Here is a 20226-nt window from a genome sequence, read left to right on the forward strand (position 1 = left end):
GCAAAAACACCTCAACTATTTTTCTTGAAGTTGGAAGCAGCGCCGATACTAGGCAGGGTGCAGTCAAAAATGTGAGGGGGGGCATCATATGTACACGCTGTTCTAACATGCTTCAGCACTTTCTTCTGTGCTAATACAGTAGTAGCATAAAATGGCGTGTACTATTAGTGGGCCGCACTGCGATGAGGTGGCGACTTGTCCAGGGTGTACACCGCCTTCCGCCCGATTGTAGCTGAGATAGGCACAGATCGCCCCCCGCGACCCCAAAGGGAATAAGCGGTAGAAAATGGATGGATGGGTGGATGGATAGGGAGGTTTGTGTCATGTTTGTGCTCCCTTAGAAGAGGCCTACTGAAATGAAATTCAGCAGGTCCATTCTATGTGTCATATTTGATCATTTCGCAATATTGCCATATTTTTGCTGAAAGGATTTAGTAGAGAACATCCACGATAAAGTTCGCAACTTTTGGTCGCTAATAAAAAAGCCCTGTCTTTGCCGGAAGTCACACACGATGACGTCACAAGTGTGGGGGCTTCTCACATATTCACATTGTTTTTAATGGGAGCCTCCAACAAAAAGTAAATTTCGGACCGAGAAAAGGACAATTTCCCCATTAATTTGAGCGAGGATGAAAGATTCGTGTTTGAGGATATTGATAGCGACGGACTAGAAAAAAAAAAAAAAGTTAAAAAAAAAACGCGATTGCATTTGGACGGATTCCGATGTTTTTAGACACATTTACTAGGATAATTCTGGGAAACCCCTTATCTTTCTATTGTGTTGCTAGTGTTTTAAATAATTAAATAGTACCTGATAGTTGTAAGGGTGTCTCCACGGGTGTCTTGACGCGCAGTGTCTCAGGGAAGTCGACGGCAGCTATGAACGGCACAAGCTCAGCTTTTCTCCGGTAAGAACTGACTTTTTAACCACAATTTTCTCACCGAAACCTGCTTGATGACATGTGGTCGGGATCCATGTTGGCTTGACCGCGCTCTCATCCATAGGAAAGTTTCACCTCCAGGAATTTTAAACAAGGAATCACCGTGTGTTTGTGTGGCTAAAGGCTAAAGCTTCCCAACTCCGTCTTTCTACTGTGACTTCTCCAATATTAATTGAACAAATTGCAAAAGATTCAGCAACACAGATGTCCAAAATACTGTGTATTTATGTGGTTAAAGCAGACGACTTTTAGCTGTGTGTGTGTGCAGCGCTCATATTTCCTAACAGCCCGTGACGTCACGCGTACACGTCATCATTACGCGACGTTTTCAATTTAAATTGTAATTTAGTTAACTAAACCGGCCGTATTGGCATGTGTTGCAATGTTAATATTTCATCATTGATATATAAACTATCAGACTGCGTGGTGGGTAGTAGTGGGTTTCAGTAGGCCTTTAGAAACTATATTGAAAAATATATATATTTTCCCCTCATCTTTTTCCATTTTCACACATTTTCAAAAAAAGCTCCAGGAAGCTAAGGTGGGCGGCGGGTTGCTGACCCCCCCGGTTTAGTCAGTTCCATAATTAAACCACAAATACTGATCTGCTGAAGGCTTTAATTGTTGTACATGGATATCAATTATTTGGGTAACATTGTTCTTGAAAGTTCCATTTCCCCTTGTTTATAATTGTTGTACATTGTAATGCAGCTTATTGATCGCTTTGTGCATCATTTTAGCTGTTTGTAAACAATATTATTGTGAACAATAATATGTGTTAATTAATAGATAGAAGGGTTGTATGTTGTCTTTAACCAAGATGAAGTACCGAAACTGACCTTTTTTGTAACATGGTTAGTGAATGAAGCTTACTTTTGTCATTATTTCCACACAAGAACTCAGATAAGGTGACACGAAAAACAGTAAAGAACATATGCTGTGATTTTTGTACAAGAAAATATTTTGCTATTCATTATTGAAGTGTTTGTTGCACCTTATGTCCTTTTTTCAGCATGCATCATTTAAAGTTATTGGTTTCTTCTGATATTGGTGTTCATGAAGTTCTATGTGTATATATATATATATATATATATATATATATATATATATATATATATATATATATATATATATATATACAAACCCCGTTTCCATATGAGTTAGGAAATGGTCCATCCATCCATTTTCTACCGCTTATTCCCTTTCGGGATCGCGGGGGGCGCTGGCGCCTATCTCAGCTACAATCGGGCGGAAGGCGGGGTACACCCTGGACAAGTCGCCATGGTGTTAGATGTAAATATAAACGGAATAAATAAAATTATTTGCAAATCATTTTCAACCCGTATTCAGTTGAATATGCTACAAAGACAACAAATTTGATGTTCGAACTGATAAACATTTTTTTTTTTGCAAATGATCATTAACTTTAGAATTTGATGCCAGCAACACATGACAAAGAAGTTGGGAAAGGTGGCAATAAATACTGATAAAATTGAGGAATGCTCATCAAACACTTATTTGGAACATCCCACTGGTGTGCAGGCTAATTGGGAACAGGTGGGTGCCATGATTGGGTATAAAAACAGCTTCCCAAAAAATGCTCAGTTTTTCACAAAAAAGGATGGGGCGAGGTACACCCCTTTGTCCACAACTGCGTGAGCAAATAGTCAAACAGTTTAAGAACAACGTTTCTCAAAGTGCAATTGCAAGAAATTTAGGCATTTCAACATCTACGGTCCATAATATCATCAAAAGTTTCAGAGAATCTGGAGAAATCACTCCACGTAAGCGGCATGGCCGGAAAAAAACATTGAATGACCGTGACCTTCGATCCCTCGGATGGTACTGTATCAAAAACGACATCAATCTCTAAAGGATATCACCACATGGGCTCAGGAACACTTCAGACAATCACTGTCACTAAATACAGTTCGTCGCTACATCTGTAAGTGCAAGTTAAAGCTCTACATTGCAAAGTGAAACCCATTTATCAACAACATCCAGAAACGCCGCCAGCTTCCCTGGGCCCGAGATCATCTAAGATGGACTGATGCAAAGTGGAAATGTGTTCTGTGGTCTGACGAGTCCACATTTCAAATTGTTTTTGGAAATATTTGACATTGTGTCATCCGGACCAAAGAGGAAGCGAACCATCCAGACGCAAAGTTCAAAAGCCAGCATCTGTGATGGTATGGGGGTGCATTAGTGCCCAAGGCATGGGTAACTTACACATCTGTGAAGGCACTATTAATGCTGAAAGGTACATACAGGTTTTGGAACAACACATGCTGCCATCTAAGCGCCATCTTTTTAATGGACGCCCCTGCTTATTTCGCCAAGACAATGCCAAGCCACATTCAGCACGTGTTACAACAGCATGGCTTCGTAAAAAAAGAGTGCGGGTACTTTCCTGGCCCGCTTGCAGTCCAGACCTGTCTCCCATCGAAAATGTGTGGCGCATTATGAAGCGTAAAATACGACAGCGGAGACCCCGGACTGTTGAACGACCGAAGCTCTACATAAAACAAGAATGGGAAAGAATTCCACTTTCAAAGCTTCAACAATTAGTTTCCTCAGTTCCCAAACGTTTATTGAGTGTTGTTAAAAGAAAAGGTGATGTAACACAGTGGTGAACATGCCCTTTCCCAACTACTTTGGCACGTGTTGCAACCATATAATTCTAAGTTAATCATTATTCGCAAAAAAATAAATACAATTCATGAGTTTGAACATCAAATAAAATAAATAGCCTAATTCTGTCAGAAATGTTACCGACAGTTTGGTTACGTTTGGGTTTTCCCGTGTGTTTGTTTTTACTCCCTGTTAGCGCTCTTATTTTTGTTCCACTTCCTGCATGTGTCCCTAAGCGCTCGTTTCCCCTCACCTTTCCCTGATTGGCAACCAGGCACACCTGGTTGCAGTTGCCAATCAGGCTGCTATTTATACCTACCTCGCCTTCCAGGTCCTGGTTCCTGTTTTTTTTCCTGCATGTGCACTTACCAGGTGTACTATTTCCTTTTTGACATTAAAGAAATGTTTACCTGCCATCTCTGCATTTTTGGGGTTCAAGATCTAAAATTTGAGTACTTTTGGAATTTTCAACTGTCAACTCAACAACTGGAATAAACAGTAGTCGTTTATCTTTGAAATGGGATAATTAAAAACTGAATGTTCTGATTTCTTGATTATCAACCTTCACTGATGAGTAGAAGCCATAACAAGAGTTTTTGTTCCACCTCTTGACAGGCGGAAGGGCGAAAAGACAATATGGTGTCGTACAATCAGAATAGGCGTCGGCCATTGTCCTGCGGGGAGCTGGAGGGTCCGTCATGGTGCGGCCTTCGGACCGTTGACCTCCATAAGAACCTGCAGGGATTCGGCTTCACTCTGCGCCATTTCTTGGTCTACCCACCGGAGTCCTCTTTCCAAAACATCAAGGTAAGCGGTTTTCTTTTTTTTTTTTGTTTCTACACGGTGAAATCCTCCAAAGTCAATCCGTTCCAGGAGGCTGGTTTCTCATTGCACAGAATGAATTTGGCTCGACACCATTACACCTAAGGTGCAGCGTTATCGGCAGGCGATGAGGTCTGCACTACTGGCTAAAAGAAGCATAGTCAAAGTGGTGCATAAAAACACCTGAAATCAACGGCTGCTTTGGCAGTATTCGAATATATTGCTAACAGTGCACTGTGATGAGAGCATTTTTCAAGACGAAGAGGATTTATTGGCAAATATATGACATCTGGCTCATTACTCGAAATGGTCCTCCTGGAACTGTACGCATAGCTGAGGCCGCTTGAGGAGTACAATCAAGCCAGGTCCTTGCGCTGCCTTTGCACTCAGAGGGCAAAGGGGAACTGGCCGGCAGATCAGGACAGTGCCTCCCTGATACCGAAGTACATGTCAAACTACTTCCAGAACGTAAATGACCGCCATAACCGCAACACCAGGGGGAGCTCCACAAACCACGTCGAACCCAGATTGCGATCCAACAAAGGTTTTAACTCATTCTCCTTCCATGCCACATGAATATGGAATGGACTCCCAACAGGTGTAAAAGAAAGTGCATCTCTATCCTCCTTCAAAACCGCACTAAAAAAACACCTCCAGGCAACTACAACCCTAGCCTAACCCCCTACCCCCACCACATCCCACTTCTGCAGATTGCAAATAATAAAATATAAATATTTGTTCTTATGCTTTCTGAACTCACTATGTTCACCGCTCGCTGGACATTTCCTACAAAGTAAGACTAACACTGTTACATTGTCCATTTCTCAGATGATAAAATTGTTGATGACTGAAATATGCGGATAGCAACCCAACATAACCTACCTACAGCGTCATTGTAGCCCACCTGTGGTCAAACTTTGGAAAGGCACACACCTGTCTATAAATGAGGTCCCACACTTGACAGTGCCTGCAGAGTACAAAACAAGAATGAAGCCCAAGGGATTGTCTATCCACCTCATAAACAGGACTGTCCCAAAGCCTAAATCTGGGGAAGGGTAACATATCTGCTGCCTTGAAGGTCCCAATGAGCACATATGGTCTCTATCATCCATAAATAGAAGTTTGGAAGCACCAGGATTTTTCATACAGCTGGTCGGCCGTCTCAACTGAGTGATCGGGGGAGAAGGGAGTCAGGAAGGTGACCAAGAATCAATCAATCAATCATAAATAATGTCTATAGCCCTTATTCACAAGTGTCTCAAAGGGCTGCACAAGCCACAACAATATCCTCGGCTAGGATCCCACATCCGGGCAAGAAAAAACTCAACCCAACTGGCACAATGATACACCTAGGAGGGGATCGCAGATGTGTCATTCCTATGTGGAGAGAGGAGAACCTTCCAGAAGTACAATCCACCAATCAGGTCTGTATGGTAGAGTGGTCAGACGGAAGCTGCTTCTTCGTAAAAATCTCTGGTCTGATGAGACAGAGGTTGAACTTTTTTGGCCTGAATGTTTGGAGGAAACCAGATACTGCTCATCTCCTAGTCAATACCATCCGTACAGTGAAGCATGGTGATGGAAGCTTCATCCTGTGGGGGTGCTTTTCAGCGCCAGGAACCGGGAGGCGAGTCAGGATAGAGAGAAGGATGAATGCAGCAATGTACAAAGACATCAGAAAGGAATACCTTCCACAGAACGCTCTTGAACGCGGACTGGGATGATGGTTTATCTTTCAAGAGGACAATGACCCTAAGCAAGTTGTCAAAGGAATGGCTTCAGGACAACTCTGTGAATGTCCTTGAAGGGCCTAGCCAGAGACCAGACTTGAATCAGAACATCTCTGGAGAGATCTAAAAATGGCTGTTTAACGACTCTTCCCATCCAACCTGATGGAGCTTGAGAGGTGCTGCAAAGACGAATGGGCGATAGTGCCTAAAGATAGGTGTGCCAAATTTATGTGTATATGTCAAAAGGAAACAATGTACAGCTCATATACCGGAGGAGATGCGGATGAAGAGACAGGGCTGCAAAGCTTGCACTGAGCGCCGGGACGGACAAGCTTCACAGTGTCTTGGTTGAATGAGCAGGTATCGGACACCTCGAGTTCTTTGGACGTATCTTCGCTCATCCATGCGGACTGGACACTGGCCGAGAGTTGGTGGGCGGCCGTTGGTGGAGTCGGCTCTCTTGGTTGCTTTATCGGGTCTGCTCCTTTCTCTGGCCATGCTCACACCACCCCAGTAGACGATAGCGTGGAACACCACAGAGGCCACCACGATTTATATGTTTTTTTTGTAGTTGTTATTTTACTTTTGTGGCTGTGTAGATGTGGCTGCTTGCATCAGCTCTGCTCTTTTAATGTCTTTAATCACCTTGTGTTCTTTGATATTTCCCTCTTGAACACATTTGCTTAGTATGAGGTCTGTCACACCGCTGCCTCTACACCTGGCTGTTATCTACCGCCCCCCAGGGCCCTATTCGGACTTTATTAATGAATTCTCAGAGTTCGTTGCTGATCTAGTGACACACGCCGATAATATAATCATAATGGGGGACTTTAATATCCATATGAATACCCCATCGGACCCACCGTGCGTAGCGCTCCAGACTGTAATTGATAGCTGTGGTCTCACACAAATAATAAATGAACCCACGCATCGCAACGGTAATACGATAGACCTAGTGCTTGTCAGGGGCATCACCGTTTCCAAAGTTACGATACTCCCGTATACTAAAGTATTGTCCGATCATTACCTTATAAAATTCGAGGTTCAGACGCATGTTCGTCAAACTAATAGTAATAATAACTGCTATAGCAGCCGCAACATTAATGCTGCCACAACGACAACTCTTGCTGACCTACTGCCCTCGGTAATGGCACCATTCCCAAAGTATGTGGGCTCTATTGATAACCTCACTAACAACTTTAATGACGCCCTGCGCGAAACCATTGATAACATAGCACCGCTAAAGTTAAAAAAGGCTCCAAAAAAGCGCACCCCGTGGTTTACAGAAGAAACTAGAGCTCAGAAATTATTATGTAGAAAGCTGGAACGCAAATGGCGCACGACTAAACTTGAGGTGCACCATCAAGCATGGAGTGATGGTTTAATAACTTATAAACGCATGCTTACCTTAGCTAAAGCTAAATATTACTCAAATCTCATTCACCGTAATAAAAACGATCCTAAATTTTTGTTTAGTACGGTAGCATCGCTAACCCAACAAGGGACTCCTTCCAGTAGCTCAACCCACTCAGCTGATGACTTTATGCAATTCTTTAGTAAGAAAATTGAAGTCATTAGAAAGGAGATTAAAGACAATGCGTCCCAGCTACAACGGGGTTCTATTAACACTGACACGATTGTATATACGGCGGATACTGCCCTCCAAAATAGTTTCTCTCGTTTTGAGGAAATAACATTAGAGGAATTGTTACAACGTGTAAATGGAATAAAACAGACAACATGTTTACTTGACCCTCTTCCTGGGAAACTGATCAAGGAGCTCTTTGTATTATTAGGTCCATCAGTGCTAAATATTATAAACTTATCACTCTCCTCGGGCACTGTTCCCCTAGCATTCAAAAAAGCGGTTATTCATCCTCTTCTTAAAAGACCTAACCTCGATCCTGACCTCATGGTAAATTACCGACCGGTGTCTCACCTTCCCTTTATCTCAAAAATCCTTGAAAAAATTGTTGCGGAGCAGTTAAATGAACACTTAGCGTCTAACAATCTATGTGAAACCTTTCAATCCGGTTTCAGGGCAAATCACTCCACGGAGACAGCCCTCGCAAAAATGACTAATGATCTATTGCTAACGATGGATTTTGATGCGTCATCTATGTTGCTGCTCCTCGATCTTAGCGCTGCTTTCGATACCGTCGATCATAATATTTTATTAGAACGTATCAAAACACGAATTGGTATGTCAGACATAGCCCTGTCTTGGTTTAACTCTTATCTTACTGATAGGATGCAGTGTGTCTCCCATAACAATGTGACCTCGGACTACGTTAAGGTAACGTGTGGAGTTCCCCAGGGTTCGGTCCTTGGCCCTGCACTCTTCAGCATCTACATGCTGCCGCTAGGTGACATCATACGCAAATACGGTATTAGCTTTCACTGTTATGCTGATGACACCCAACTCTACATGCCCCTAAAGCTGACCAACACGCCGGATTGTAGTCAGCTGGAGGCGTGTCTTAATGAAATTAAACAATGGATGTCCGCTAACTTTTTGCAACTCAACGCCAAAAAAACGGAAATGCTGATTATCGGTCCTGCTAGACACCGAACTCTATTTAATAATACAACTCTAAGATTTGACAACCAAACAATTAAACAAGGCGACACGGTAAAGAATCTGGGTATTATCTTCGACCCAACTCTCTCCTTTGAGGCACACATTAAAAGCGTTACTAAAACGGCCTTCTTTCATCTCCGTAACATTGCTAAAATTCGCTCCATTCTGTCCACTAAAGACGCTGAGATCATTATCCATGCGTTTGTTACGTCTCGCCTCGTATTATTTTCGGGTCTCCCCATGTCTTGCATTAAAAGATTACAGTTGGTACAAAATGCGGCTGCTAGACTTTTGACAAGAACAAGAAAGTTTGATCACATTACGCCTGTACTGGCTCACCTGCACTGGCTTCCTGTGCACTTAAGATGTGACTTTAAGGTTTTACTACTTACGTATAAAATACTACATGGTCTAGCTCCATCCTATCTTGCCGGTTGTATTGTACCATATGTCCCGGCAAGAAATCTGCGTTCAAAGGACTCCGGCTTATTAGTGATTCCCAAAGCCCAAAAAAAGTCTGCGGGCTATAGAGCATTTTCCGTTCGGGCTCCAGTACTCTGGAATACCCTCCCGGTAACAGTTCGCGATGCCACCTCAGTAGAAGCATTTAAGTCTCACCTTAAAACTCATTTGTATACTCTAGCCTTTAAATAGACTCCCTTTTTAGACCAGTTGATCTGCCGTTTCTTTTCTTTTTCTTCTATGTCCCACTCTCCCGTGTGGAGGGGGTCCGGTCCGATCCGGTGGCCATGTACTGCTTGCCTGTGTATCGGCTGGGGACATCTCTGCGCTGCTGGTCCGCCTACGCTTGGGATGGTTTCCTGCTGGCTCCGCTGTGAACGGGACTCTCGCTGCTGTGTCTTGGATCCTCTTTGGACTGGACTCTCGCGACTGTGTTGTATCCATTGTGGATTGAACTTTCACAGTATCATGTTAGATCCGCTCGACATCCATTGCTTTCCTCCTCTCTAAGGTTCTCATAGTCATCATTGTCACCGACGTCCCACTGGGTGTGAGTTTTCCTTGCCCTTATGTGGGCCTACCGAGGATGTCGTGGTGGTTTGTGCAGCCCTTTGAGACACTAGTGATTTAGGGCTATATAAGTAAACATTGATTGATTGATTGATTGATTTGTGGGCTATGGCTATGAGTTTTTTTTCTTGGCTTCAGTCTGGACACTTTCTCCAGTGGCCCAGGCTTAAACTTTCTGATCCCCCCAACCCTTTACCTTCCGCCTCCCAAGCGTTTACCTGTTTCTCACGGCGGCAGACCCGTCAGCGATCCTGTTTTGTCTCCCTGTAGTGTTTGTCTGCTCTTGAATGGGATTGTGCTGAAAATCTTAATATCCCCCTTGGGTATTATTAAAGTATTTCGGATTCGGATTCAGATATTGCAATAAATTAGCCAACCTGAACCTCCTCTGACCTACAATGTTTCTCCCACAGGTTGAAGACAATGGAAATGCAGTGAAAAAATGTAAGTATGAACAGACTAGTAAAGATGTCATACGGTAGACTATTTTAATCACACATATGTGTTTGATGCAGGTGGTCAGCAGTTTGGTTTGGAACCAATGGACACCATTTTTGTAAAGAGTGTCAAAGAAAATGGACCTGCTTACCGAGCTGGGCTGTGCACAGGTAAGAAAACGATGTTACCGATGAATGTTGTCGAATGTTCTACGTCAGACAATCAGTTAATCAAGAATTTAAAACGACACGTTTTAGCCTGATAAACCACCTGGAATTAATCTCGTGAGATTTGAAGTCTATGAACAAACCTCAAGGGATGGAAAGTGATACAAATGGTACATCAACCATAGAACTGGAAATTAATCCCGAAGACATGGGACAGAACGGGACGTTCACTACTACAGTAATCCAGTATTTTAATTGATCTGTATTATTGATATGCATGAAATATTAGTTAATGCAGAAGTAATATAGTTACTGGATTGCAAACACCAAATGTTAGCAACTATGTTTATGGCCAAAAATTTAAATCACGATTGATTGGGGTGATTTTGACAAGGTGATCGGCCAAAAAGAACACCTCCAGGCAAATACAACCCTAGCCTAACCCCCTCCCCCCACCACATCCCACCTCTGCAGATTGCAAATAATAAAATGTAAATATTTGTTCTTATGCTTTCTGAACTCACTATGTTCACCGCTCGCTGGACATAGTTAATAACAGTTATAATGATTACACAAACAATTGCAACAAAAACATAGCACAGGCACAGCTACTTCCTGCTACGGTGAGGTCGTCCACGGCTCTACCGTGCCTCCCTGCTTGGAAGACTTAATCCGCTATGTTGCTACCAGTACTCCCTTCTGCTCTGGTGATTTAGTCCAGGATGCCGCCACTCTTCCGTCCTGTCTTGGCGGCGCAGCCCGTCTCTCTCCCAGTGGGGTCTATGCCGGTCTCTCTCACAATGGGGTCGTCGCCTTAACTTCCTCGCCTTCTGAAGAAACGCCCATCTGGGGCTAGCCTTCCTCCTCCTCGTTGGCCGCAACGGTGGCCAGTCCATGGACATCCTCTGCTCCACGTCCGGGTCCTGGGCGCTACTGCTGGAGCGTTCATCCTGCGCTTCTCCTGCTCCCCTCCACCCCCTGCTCTTCCTCGCTGGCTGCGGGCACACATGGCCTTGATTGTTGGCCGGCCCTTTGACGCAGGGCGCAGTTTGTCGACCGTGAGCCATTTCCTCCTCCACCCTCACTTGGTTTTCGATATTAGAAGGTAGTCCAAAGTTCAACGTGGGAAACTGGTTTTCAATCCAGTGTATTGGGATTTTTTTTCTAACACTGTCGTCAAAAAAAAATAGTCTTTCTTAGATTTATTTAAGAAGCTCAAGCATTTCAAAAAGTCACAGTTTGTAATTCGTAGCATGTATAGAAAGTAAGTAGGGAAAAAGAAGCTGAGTAAGAGATAAGTCAATCTTTATACTGAAAAGAGTTCAGGAGGGGTTGAGTAAGCTCAGTTCGGAGAGGGGGAGAGCAGGTTTCAGCTACAGTGAAAGGAGACCTTGGTTGAAGGCACCTGGCAGGTTAGGGAGTCGATAGTTTCTAGGGAGTAAAAAGGAGGAGGAATATGTATTATATGTCTTCTATGTTGCACAATTGCACCAAGAAAATTCCTAGTTTTTGAACCCGTTCTCAAACAATGGCAATAAAAACTATTCTGATTCTGATTCTTCTGATACAGTTAACCGGGACCTGACAGAATGTGCTTTGATGAACAGAAAGGGTTGTTCTCAGCAACATAGACTTTAAAGAATAAAAAGTTTACGACTCATGCGGGAAGTTGAAGGTTGGAAGTTCGTATTTGGGTGGCTGAGCTCATTGGCGAAGACGTCGGCCGGTGCGACCCCTTGGAGCCATGATGGCTCTGTAACATGGTTCTTTGTGTGTGGTGCAAAAAGGGCTCGTTCTTCTATGGTCTAGGAGGCGAGGTTACTACCACTTCACTCCCTGCGCGTTTATGAGCGCTATGTTTAACAGTGTTCTTTTCCTGTACTTGTCTCGGGGTTTGTGTCGCTGTTTTCCTTGCACCGGGTGCAGTTAGATGAATCCTTGCACTTGACACGCAGAACTGCCGTCAGCTGTGGGACTCCTTTGTAGTGAGCGGCGTGGACACATGTAGCACGTACCACAACCTTGACTGCAGTGTGCGTCATCAATTGAACCTGGAATAGTCCGAGCTTGAACTTTTTTGGGCCTGGGTTCTGGATGAGGACCCAATCGCCGGGTTGCATGTTATGCAAAGGTCTGTCGGTGGTTCTCGAACAGTCCTCTTCTCTACTATTGTTGACTCGGCGGGAAACCCCTTTTCTTTGGGAGTCAGGACTTTGGTTGGTGAATGGATCCATCGTGTTGAACTGTAAGGGCTTAGTAAGAGAAACAAGGGTCCATGTTCCTACCTAATTTGGGTCAAGGCGCTAGTAATAATGGCTTGTTTGGAGATGTTTAAAGCCTAAGAAATCTGAAAATGGCAGGCTATGTTGTTCAGTGATTTGAACAATCTTGTTGTTTAAAAACAACGATTGATATCACCATTATAAGTGCAATGATCCACGAGGTGATCAGTCCGGTAGTCTCATTGCATCCCACGCGACAAAAGGGTTTATCATATCCCCTCGTTAATTCAAACTTTTAGGCTGTAATTAGTGGACTGTGCTACCTGGAATGGGCCTCACCAGCAAGGTTATTTCGAGTTGTGGCAGTGTTGATTCCTCGAAATCGCAGGTGGCCGTAGTTTTTTTGGGGTCTTGGAGTAGACAGTCTTGTAACTGTGTTTTCAGAACAACTTATGGCTGATGTTAGCATCCAAGTGTATTCAGAGATATCTTTCTGCTGTGCTTTTTTGGGTTAGTTAAGTCAGAAGTCAGGGTTGTTGTGAACTTGAGTCATAGTCAGGTCCCACACATGGAGCCCAATTTTCGGGCCATTGATGACCACAATTAGCAGCGGGAGACCGTGTCTAGATCGTGATGTGGTGGAAACGCCTCCTTGATATAGGTGAGGATGCGATTGGCGTGTGCTTCCCACGCACCATCATTGTCCCAGACGGGTTGGGTGTCTCTTAGATGTTGGTTTGCCAATACTTCAACCACAGCTGACACTTTGGTGAAATTGACAGGGCCCGGTATTTGTTTCAAGATGATAGTGATTTTGCCGCTAGTGGGACACCATGCATGGACAAAGGCATTGAACGCGTTGCAGAATGCTTTTGTGTTATTTTTGAAGGATGGAAGATTGTTCTTTGCCGCTTCGATGAACTGTAGGGTCATGTGGCGGTAAACCATGACTGGGTCCTTGCCTGGACCTGGGAACTCGATCATAGGCCCAAGGAATGTGGAAGCTGATTTTGCCATTTTTCGAGTACGGAGTCAATGACCGGTGTTGAAAGGTTCATTTTTTACTGTTGTTGTTGGATGTGCCAGGGCTGGAGTCATCCCAAATAGTTCATCATTGCCGTCGTCTTATGCATCATGACTTGTGGCCTTGGATGTCTTTTCCTTTTCTGTCAGTTTGAAGGTGGCCTGTGGCGGTTGAGGGGGGGGGCGCAGCATTTGTGGCGCGGTGGCTTCGGGCAGCTGAGGGAGCAGAAAAGTCAGAAGGAGCTGCGTTGTTTTGCGGATGTTGAGTTGAGTTGAGTTTGAGTTTATTTCGAACATGCAAGCATACAACATGATACATCGCAATTTCCAGTTTCTCTTTTCAACATGTTCGATGTTGGTGGCGGACTGGAGCCCAGTTGTCAGGCAAGACCGCCGACTTGTCTCGTGGGCAACCCCAGGGAAAGAGAGTTGACAGGAGGTGTGGGGATGTAGGGCTGTAGAGAAACAACAGAATTATAAGCAGAGTTGGACAAATGGTGCTATTCTTAGTGGTGGGGCGGGGGTATTGAACTGTAATGAATTACCAGCAGTGTCTCGTTCACGCCTTGTCTTTGCTTTTCTTTGACTACATTCTCTTAACCCACGTTCAAACATCCACACTTTCAAACACGTTTAATGTTATCCATACCTTTGTACATCTTTCACTCTCACTTTCTTGTCTTTTCTCTCACACTCATTACATGCATTCTTGAACCTCTCTTCTGAGTCAATTGGCTTGAACGCAGACTTCCTCCCCCAGGAAAACCCAGTTTAACCCATTCTTCAACACATTTGAGACAGTCATCCCCATATTTGGCAATTTAAATTGGTGAATACCAAAGAACTTAATTCCGAGTTTTGTTAACGTTTGATCCCATTGCTGCGTCAGTCACGTCAAGTCAACTTATGTACTGCAATTTTTGGCCTTTGACTATTATTTTAGCAGGCCGTTTACGTACAATTTTTTCAGTTAACTATTCTTTAAGTGGAAGAAGTCTCTCCCACCCCGATGAAATTCCCAGACCTCTACAAAATAATTACCCCAAGAAAAACCTCTACAAGGGGTATATTACCCCAAGAAAACATCTACAAAGGGTGTTAGTGGCCTAGTGGTTAGAGTGTCCGCCCTGAGTCCGCAAGGTTGGGAGTTCAAACCTCGGCCGAGTCATACCAAAGACTATAAAAAAAAATGGGACCCATTGCTTCCCTGCTTGGCACTCAGCATCAAGGCTTGGAATTGGGGGTTAAATCACCATAAATGATTCCCGGGCGCGGCACCGCTGCTGCCCACTGCTCCCCACTGCTCCCCACTGCTCCCCTCACTTCCCATGGGATGATCAAGTGGATGGGTCAAATGCAGAGGACACATTTCACCACACCTAGTGTGTGTGTGACAATCATTGGTACAATTATTGGTACTTTAACCCTGTGAAAAAAAACTCTCAAAGGGTCGGTATAGGTGAGTTGGTAGAGTGGCCGATCCAGCAACTTGAGGGTTCTTGGTTCGATCCCGCTTCCGCCATCCTAGTTAATACCGTTGTATCCTTGGGCAAGGCACTTTACCCACCTGCTCCCAGTGCCACCCACACTGGTTTAAATGTACCTTAGATATAGGGTTTCACTCTGTAAAGCGCTTTGAGTCACTAGAGAAAAGCGCTATATAAATATAATTCACTTCTCTTCACTACAACCCCAAGAAAAACAAAACTCAGGACTTGTTCAAAGAATATCAATTAATTTTCTAATTAAAAATTTCTGTCTGTAATATTTCTTTCATTTCCGAGTTTTTTCCTGGAATGCCGGGTCACGGCTGGTCCTCCCTTCCGTTCAGCGGTTTGGAGGCAGACGTCTCTTTTTTAGTCTGGATGATCAACCGTGGTCGTTTTGGGCATTTCACTTCTAAACCAAGTTGTATTGAAAATGTTTCTAATACAAATGGTCTTTCTCAGATTTATTTAAGAAGCTCAAGCATCTCAAAAAGGCAACAGTTTACATTCGTAGCGAGTATAAAAAGGTGCAGAGTGAGAGATACGTCATTCTTTATACTGAATACAGTTTTGGAGGAGTCGAGTAAGCTCAGTTCGGAGGGGGGGAGAGCAGGTTTCAGGTTCAATGAAAGGAGATTTGGCAGTGTGGCAGCTTAGGGAGTCGATAGTTCCTCGGGAGTAGAGAGAAGGAGGAAGAGATCCAGTTCACATCAACCTGGCCGATGGGCTTTGATGAACACAATGTGTTTTTCTCAGCAACATAGACTTTCGGAGTGAGACTGAGCGAATAAGAAATCAATCAATCAATCAATCAATCAATGTTTATTTATATAGCCCTGAATCACAAGTGTCTCAAAGGGCTGCACAAGCCACAACGACATCTGCGGTACAGAGCCCACAAAAGGGCAAGGAAAAACTCACCCCAGTGGGACGTCGGTGACAATGACTATGAGAAACCCCCACCGCCTCTAGGGGAGACCAGATGCAATGGATGTCAAGCGGGTCTAACATGATATTGTGAAAGGACAGTCCAAAGTGGATCCAATATAGTAGCGACAGTCCCGTCCATAGTGGAGCCAACAGGAGACCATCCCAAGCGGAGACGGGTCAGCAGCGCAAAGATATCCCCAACCGATGCACAGGCGAGCGGTTCACCCCGGGTCCCGACTCTGGACAGTGAGCACTTCATCCATGGCCACCGGACCCCCGCCACCCCCTCCACAAGGGAGTGGGGGGCAGAGGATAAAAGAAAAGAAACGTCAGATCAACTGGTCTAAAAAAGGGGTCTATTTAAAGGCTAGAGTATACAAATGAGTTTTAGGATGAGATGCTCCACTCGGGATGAATAAAATACAGCAAGAGCATTACAATTGTAAAACATACAACGGTATATACATTTTATACGATGGCTACTCAAAATGAGTGTTTTAATTTGTTTTATTACTTATATTTTTATTATATCAGTAACCTAAAATGTTTGTTTATATATATATCAGCAACATGATTGATTAAGAGTTTTGTGTGTGTGCATCTGTGACAGGGGACAGACTAGTAAAAGTGAACGGGGAGAACATTCTAGGTAAAACCTACTCTCAAGTGATTGCTTTAATTAAAAACAGGTAAGTCAGTGACAAAATATTTTGATGTTGATGCTTGAACGTTATTGATTCAGTCCATCCATCCATTTCTGTAGTGAAACAAGGTTGGAGCTCTCTGTTGTACAGAAAGATGAGGATGTACTGCAGTTGGTAAGTGTGAGTATTTATCATATTCTCCTTTTCAGCTTTTATGTTTGTCATATGATTGAACTGTTCTTTAATCCGATTAGCTGTTACAACTCACGAGAGTTAGACTAACAGTAGACGTTAATGTGGAAGTCACTACACAGGACAACAACCACAACTGTGATGTCAGAGTTGAAAGAGGGTAAGCATGTAAAATGATAAGTAAAACATCAAAGCAAGGAAACACACTAAACTTGGTATGAAAAGTCATAAACTATTTAGAAAATAAAAAGACAAAATTCATGCCTAAGTTCCAAACTTAAGCAGCTACCTAATGAATGTTCACAGTGAAGTTTGCTGGGAACAAGGAAGATGGAAGGGAATGGAAAAGTAACTCACCCCAGTCTCACTCTGGGGATGCGTTGGTGTCGTCCGGGTCTTCCTTATCCCCAAGAACGGAACTGGCAGACCTCACTAAAAACCCAGGCCTCAAAGTTACGGCCTTGGTTACTGTGGAGCTCTGATGGTGTGTCGAACCTGCAGAACATCTCATTGACCAGATGCTCAGCAATAGTAATGGCATTCCGGTATGGGACGGTGTAGATTTTGGGCCACTCTGTGAAATAGTCTATTGCAACCAAAATGTAACAGTTCCCTCGTTCGGTGACTGAAAATAGGCCTAGGATGTGTACAGCCATCCGCTCCATGGGTTCACCCATCTAGGAATGTTGCAGTGGAGCATGCAAGTGCCTGAGGAGATGCGACCACTTGGTGAGTCCCTTCCGTGATGTCCAGTTTCACGTCTTTGCCAAATTCCGGCGAGTAGAACCTGGTGCGGAGGCCCTGGACAGGTTTGGCAAGGGTTTGGCCTAACTGGAAGACCTGCATCCTAAGTTGCAGGATGTTACTGTCGGGTTTTTCTAGCAATGGTGGAGGAGGTGGTTGTGGATGACAAGACTGGACCATTGTGAAAGGGCTTTTGTTCATGGTCCTGCGTGGCGCTGGACCATGAACAGCTCATGCTGGTCGCTGGTCGATCGCTACCCACTCTCAAACACAGCTGATCACTGTATGGTTTATCTACTCACATTGTAGCTGTGTCAGGTCAAGTTCTTCCATGCTTGAGTCTGTCGTCAATACGTTACAGTCGCCTGTACCATGGTTGCCTGTACTTCTCTCTGCCAACCTCTTGGATGGCGGCTGTCATTATTGCTTTTGTCTCTCGTTCCTCCATACCCTGGCAGTGTTGGCAGTCTTTGCGGAGACGCCAAGACAGGGTGTCAGCATTCGTGTGCGATCCTGGTTAGTGGTGGACTTGGAAGTCGTAGTCTTCCAGTGTCTTATCTTTCTGGTCATATGCCCTTTGGGTTGTCTTATGTTAAGGAGTGAAGCATGGTCTGTGCGTAGTAGGAACTTCTGGCCATAAAGGTAGCGGCAGAACTGACAGAGAGAATGCATGACAGCCAGTAGTTCTGGTTATGTGACCCAATAGTTGCGTTCGGATGACCAAGGACTCAGCTGTAGTAAAGGCAACAACTTGTTCTCCTCTCCTCCTTCTTAAGAGAATACTTTACGCTTCTTAGGAGAATATTTTACATTACTTTTGGATGATATTACAAATGACGGTATCGATCCGATACAAAGTAGTTACAGGATCATACATTGGCCATATATGTATCTCACATTGAGTCAGAAATTGTCTTACTTTATCTCCGTCATCCATCTCTCAACCTCTCTGGATGAAAAAGTTGCGGGCAGAAAGCGCGGGTAGCCTGGGTGCGCTTGATCCGACGGCAGGCTCAACCATGAAACGGGCGCGAGGTGTGACGGTAGGCAGGAGGGTATTGAGTCGCTCTAACAAGGCGTCTAAACGCTCCGAAAGTCTTTTGAGGCACAATTGCATGGAATTCATCTGCTCCTCCTGCTGGCCCAAGCGTTGACTCTCACTCTGCAGGGCTCGTCTCAGCGGGTCCGTTTCTGCGAGATCCATAAATCGGCTGAGTTATACTGTTACGTTCTGATAAGGTTTGGATCTCAGAGATGCAGAGTTGTAAAAACAGTTCACTTCCCCTTTAATGTGAGATAGAAAAAGGGCATCAATAACAAAAGGCGATGGTGTCAAAAAAGGGTACACACCATGAAAAAAACAAAGAATACTAATAGGCTTGATTAGGATAGCTAGGGAGAACTTAGAAACATAAGATGTCCTGAAGCTGACAAAAAGAATGATGTCTTCCAAGCAGCACATAAAGCATGGATTCCCTCGAAGAGGACTCTGCAACTGCCAGCTGAAAGCACTCAGCTTATAAAGGGAGCCAGCCAATCAGTGCCCGGTGTGCCGAACTTGCCTGTCAGCTGCATGCCACACTATGGAAGAGAGAGAGAAAGACAAAAGGTGGCACAACAGCGATAGAATATGACACTTTACATGTCTCATCTCATAGCCGTCTGTCGGGCGCGACAATGACGGTCGGATCATAGACCGCCACTCAGCCCTGTCTTTTGCCTTCAGCTGCCTGGTTGCAGCGTCGATCTTCAGTTCCCTCAAATTCCGTTTAAAGGTGTCCTTGTGCCATAGCCTTGGCCTCCCACGGTTTCGTTTCCCTTCCAGCCTTGAGTAGAGCAGATGCCGAGGGAGCCGCTCGTGGCTCATTCTTTTTACATGCCCGACCCATCTCAGGTTCGTTTGGTTCAGCATGTCATCCGTCGATGGCGGTCCAGCACGACTTAGAACCTCTGTGTTCGGGATTTTGTCTTTCCAGGAGATGCCCATTATGGCCCGAAGGTGGCGTATCATGTTGGCGTGAATTTTCCTGACTTGCAACCTGTAGAGGGTCCACGTTTCAGCACCGTACAAAAAGTGTAGCTAGCACAGTCGCTCTTTACACCTTGCACTTGATGCCTTTTTAACAAAATTCTAATATTTTAGTTTCACCTGTACAATGGAAAAGACTGAGTAAAAATCTGGTGGGAGGAACCTTTTCCCCTGACTACCTATGAATATTCACCTACCGAAGGAGCATCTACTGTGGCAAATGGTTGCAAGCTTTTGACCACTAAAACGTATTCGTCTAGCAGTTGACATGAACTGAAACGAAAACTGCCCGCCTAGGAGCCTGTCAGAATCTGTCTCTTGGCATGCTCATCTAAATGAAAAGGCCATACATCCATCCATTTATACCGCTTGCCCCTTTTGGGTTTGCGGGGGGTGCTGGAGCCTATCTCAGCTGCATTCGGGCGGAAGTCGGGGTACACCCTGGACAAGTCGCTTCCTCATCACAGGGCAAACAGTGATAGACAGACAACATTCACACTCACAGTCACACACTAGGGCCAATTTAGTGTTGCTAATCAACATATCCCCAGGTGCATGGCTTTGGAGGTGGGAGGAAGCCGGAGTACCCGGAGGGAACCCACGCAGTCACGGG

At 44.5% G+C, this 20226-nt stretch overlaps 1 protein-coding gene across 4 annotated transcripts in view; it reads left to right on the forward strand.

Annotated features, from left to right (window-relative positions):
- LOC133560912 (rho GTPase-activating protein 23-like) overlaps positions 1-20226 on the forward strand; it is a 116247-nt gene that overhangs the window by 49703 nt on the left and 46318 nt on the right. For 2 of the 4 annotated variants that reach the window (XM_061913948.1, XM_061913946.1), the window contains 5 exons: positions 4188-4379; positions 10151-10181; positions 10253-10345; positions 16615-16693; positions 16768-16828. In XM_061913948.1, coding sequence (XP_061769932.1) covers positions 4188-4379; positions 10151-10181; positions 10253-10345; positions 16615-16693; positions 16768-16828 — 456 coding nt within the window. Of the gene's footprint in view, positions 1-4187; positions 4380-10150; positions 10182-10252; positions 10346-16614; positions 16694-16767; positions 16829-20226 lie in introns of those variants that run through there. The other 2 variants (XM_061913947.1, XM_061913949.1) reach the window with 2 other exon arrangements.

This window comes from Nerophis ophidion, linkage group LG10 (assembly GCF_033978795.1).
Source record: "Nerophis ophidion isolate RoL-2023_Sa linkage group LG10, RoL_Noph_v1.0, whole genome shotgun sequence".
Lineage (NCBI taxonomy): Eukaryota > Metazoa > Chordata > Actinopteri > Syngnathiformes > Syngnathidae > Nerophis > Nerophis ophidion.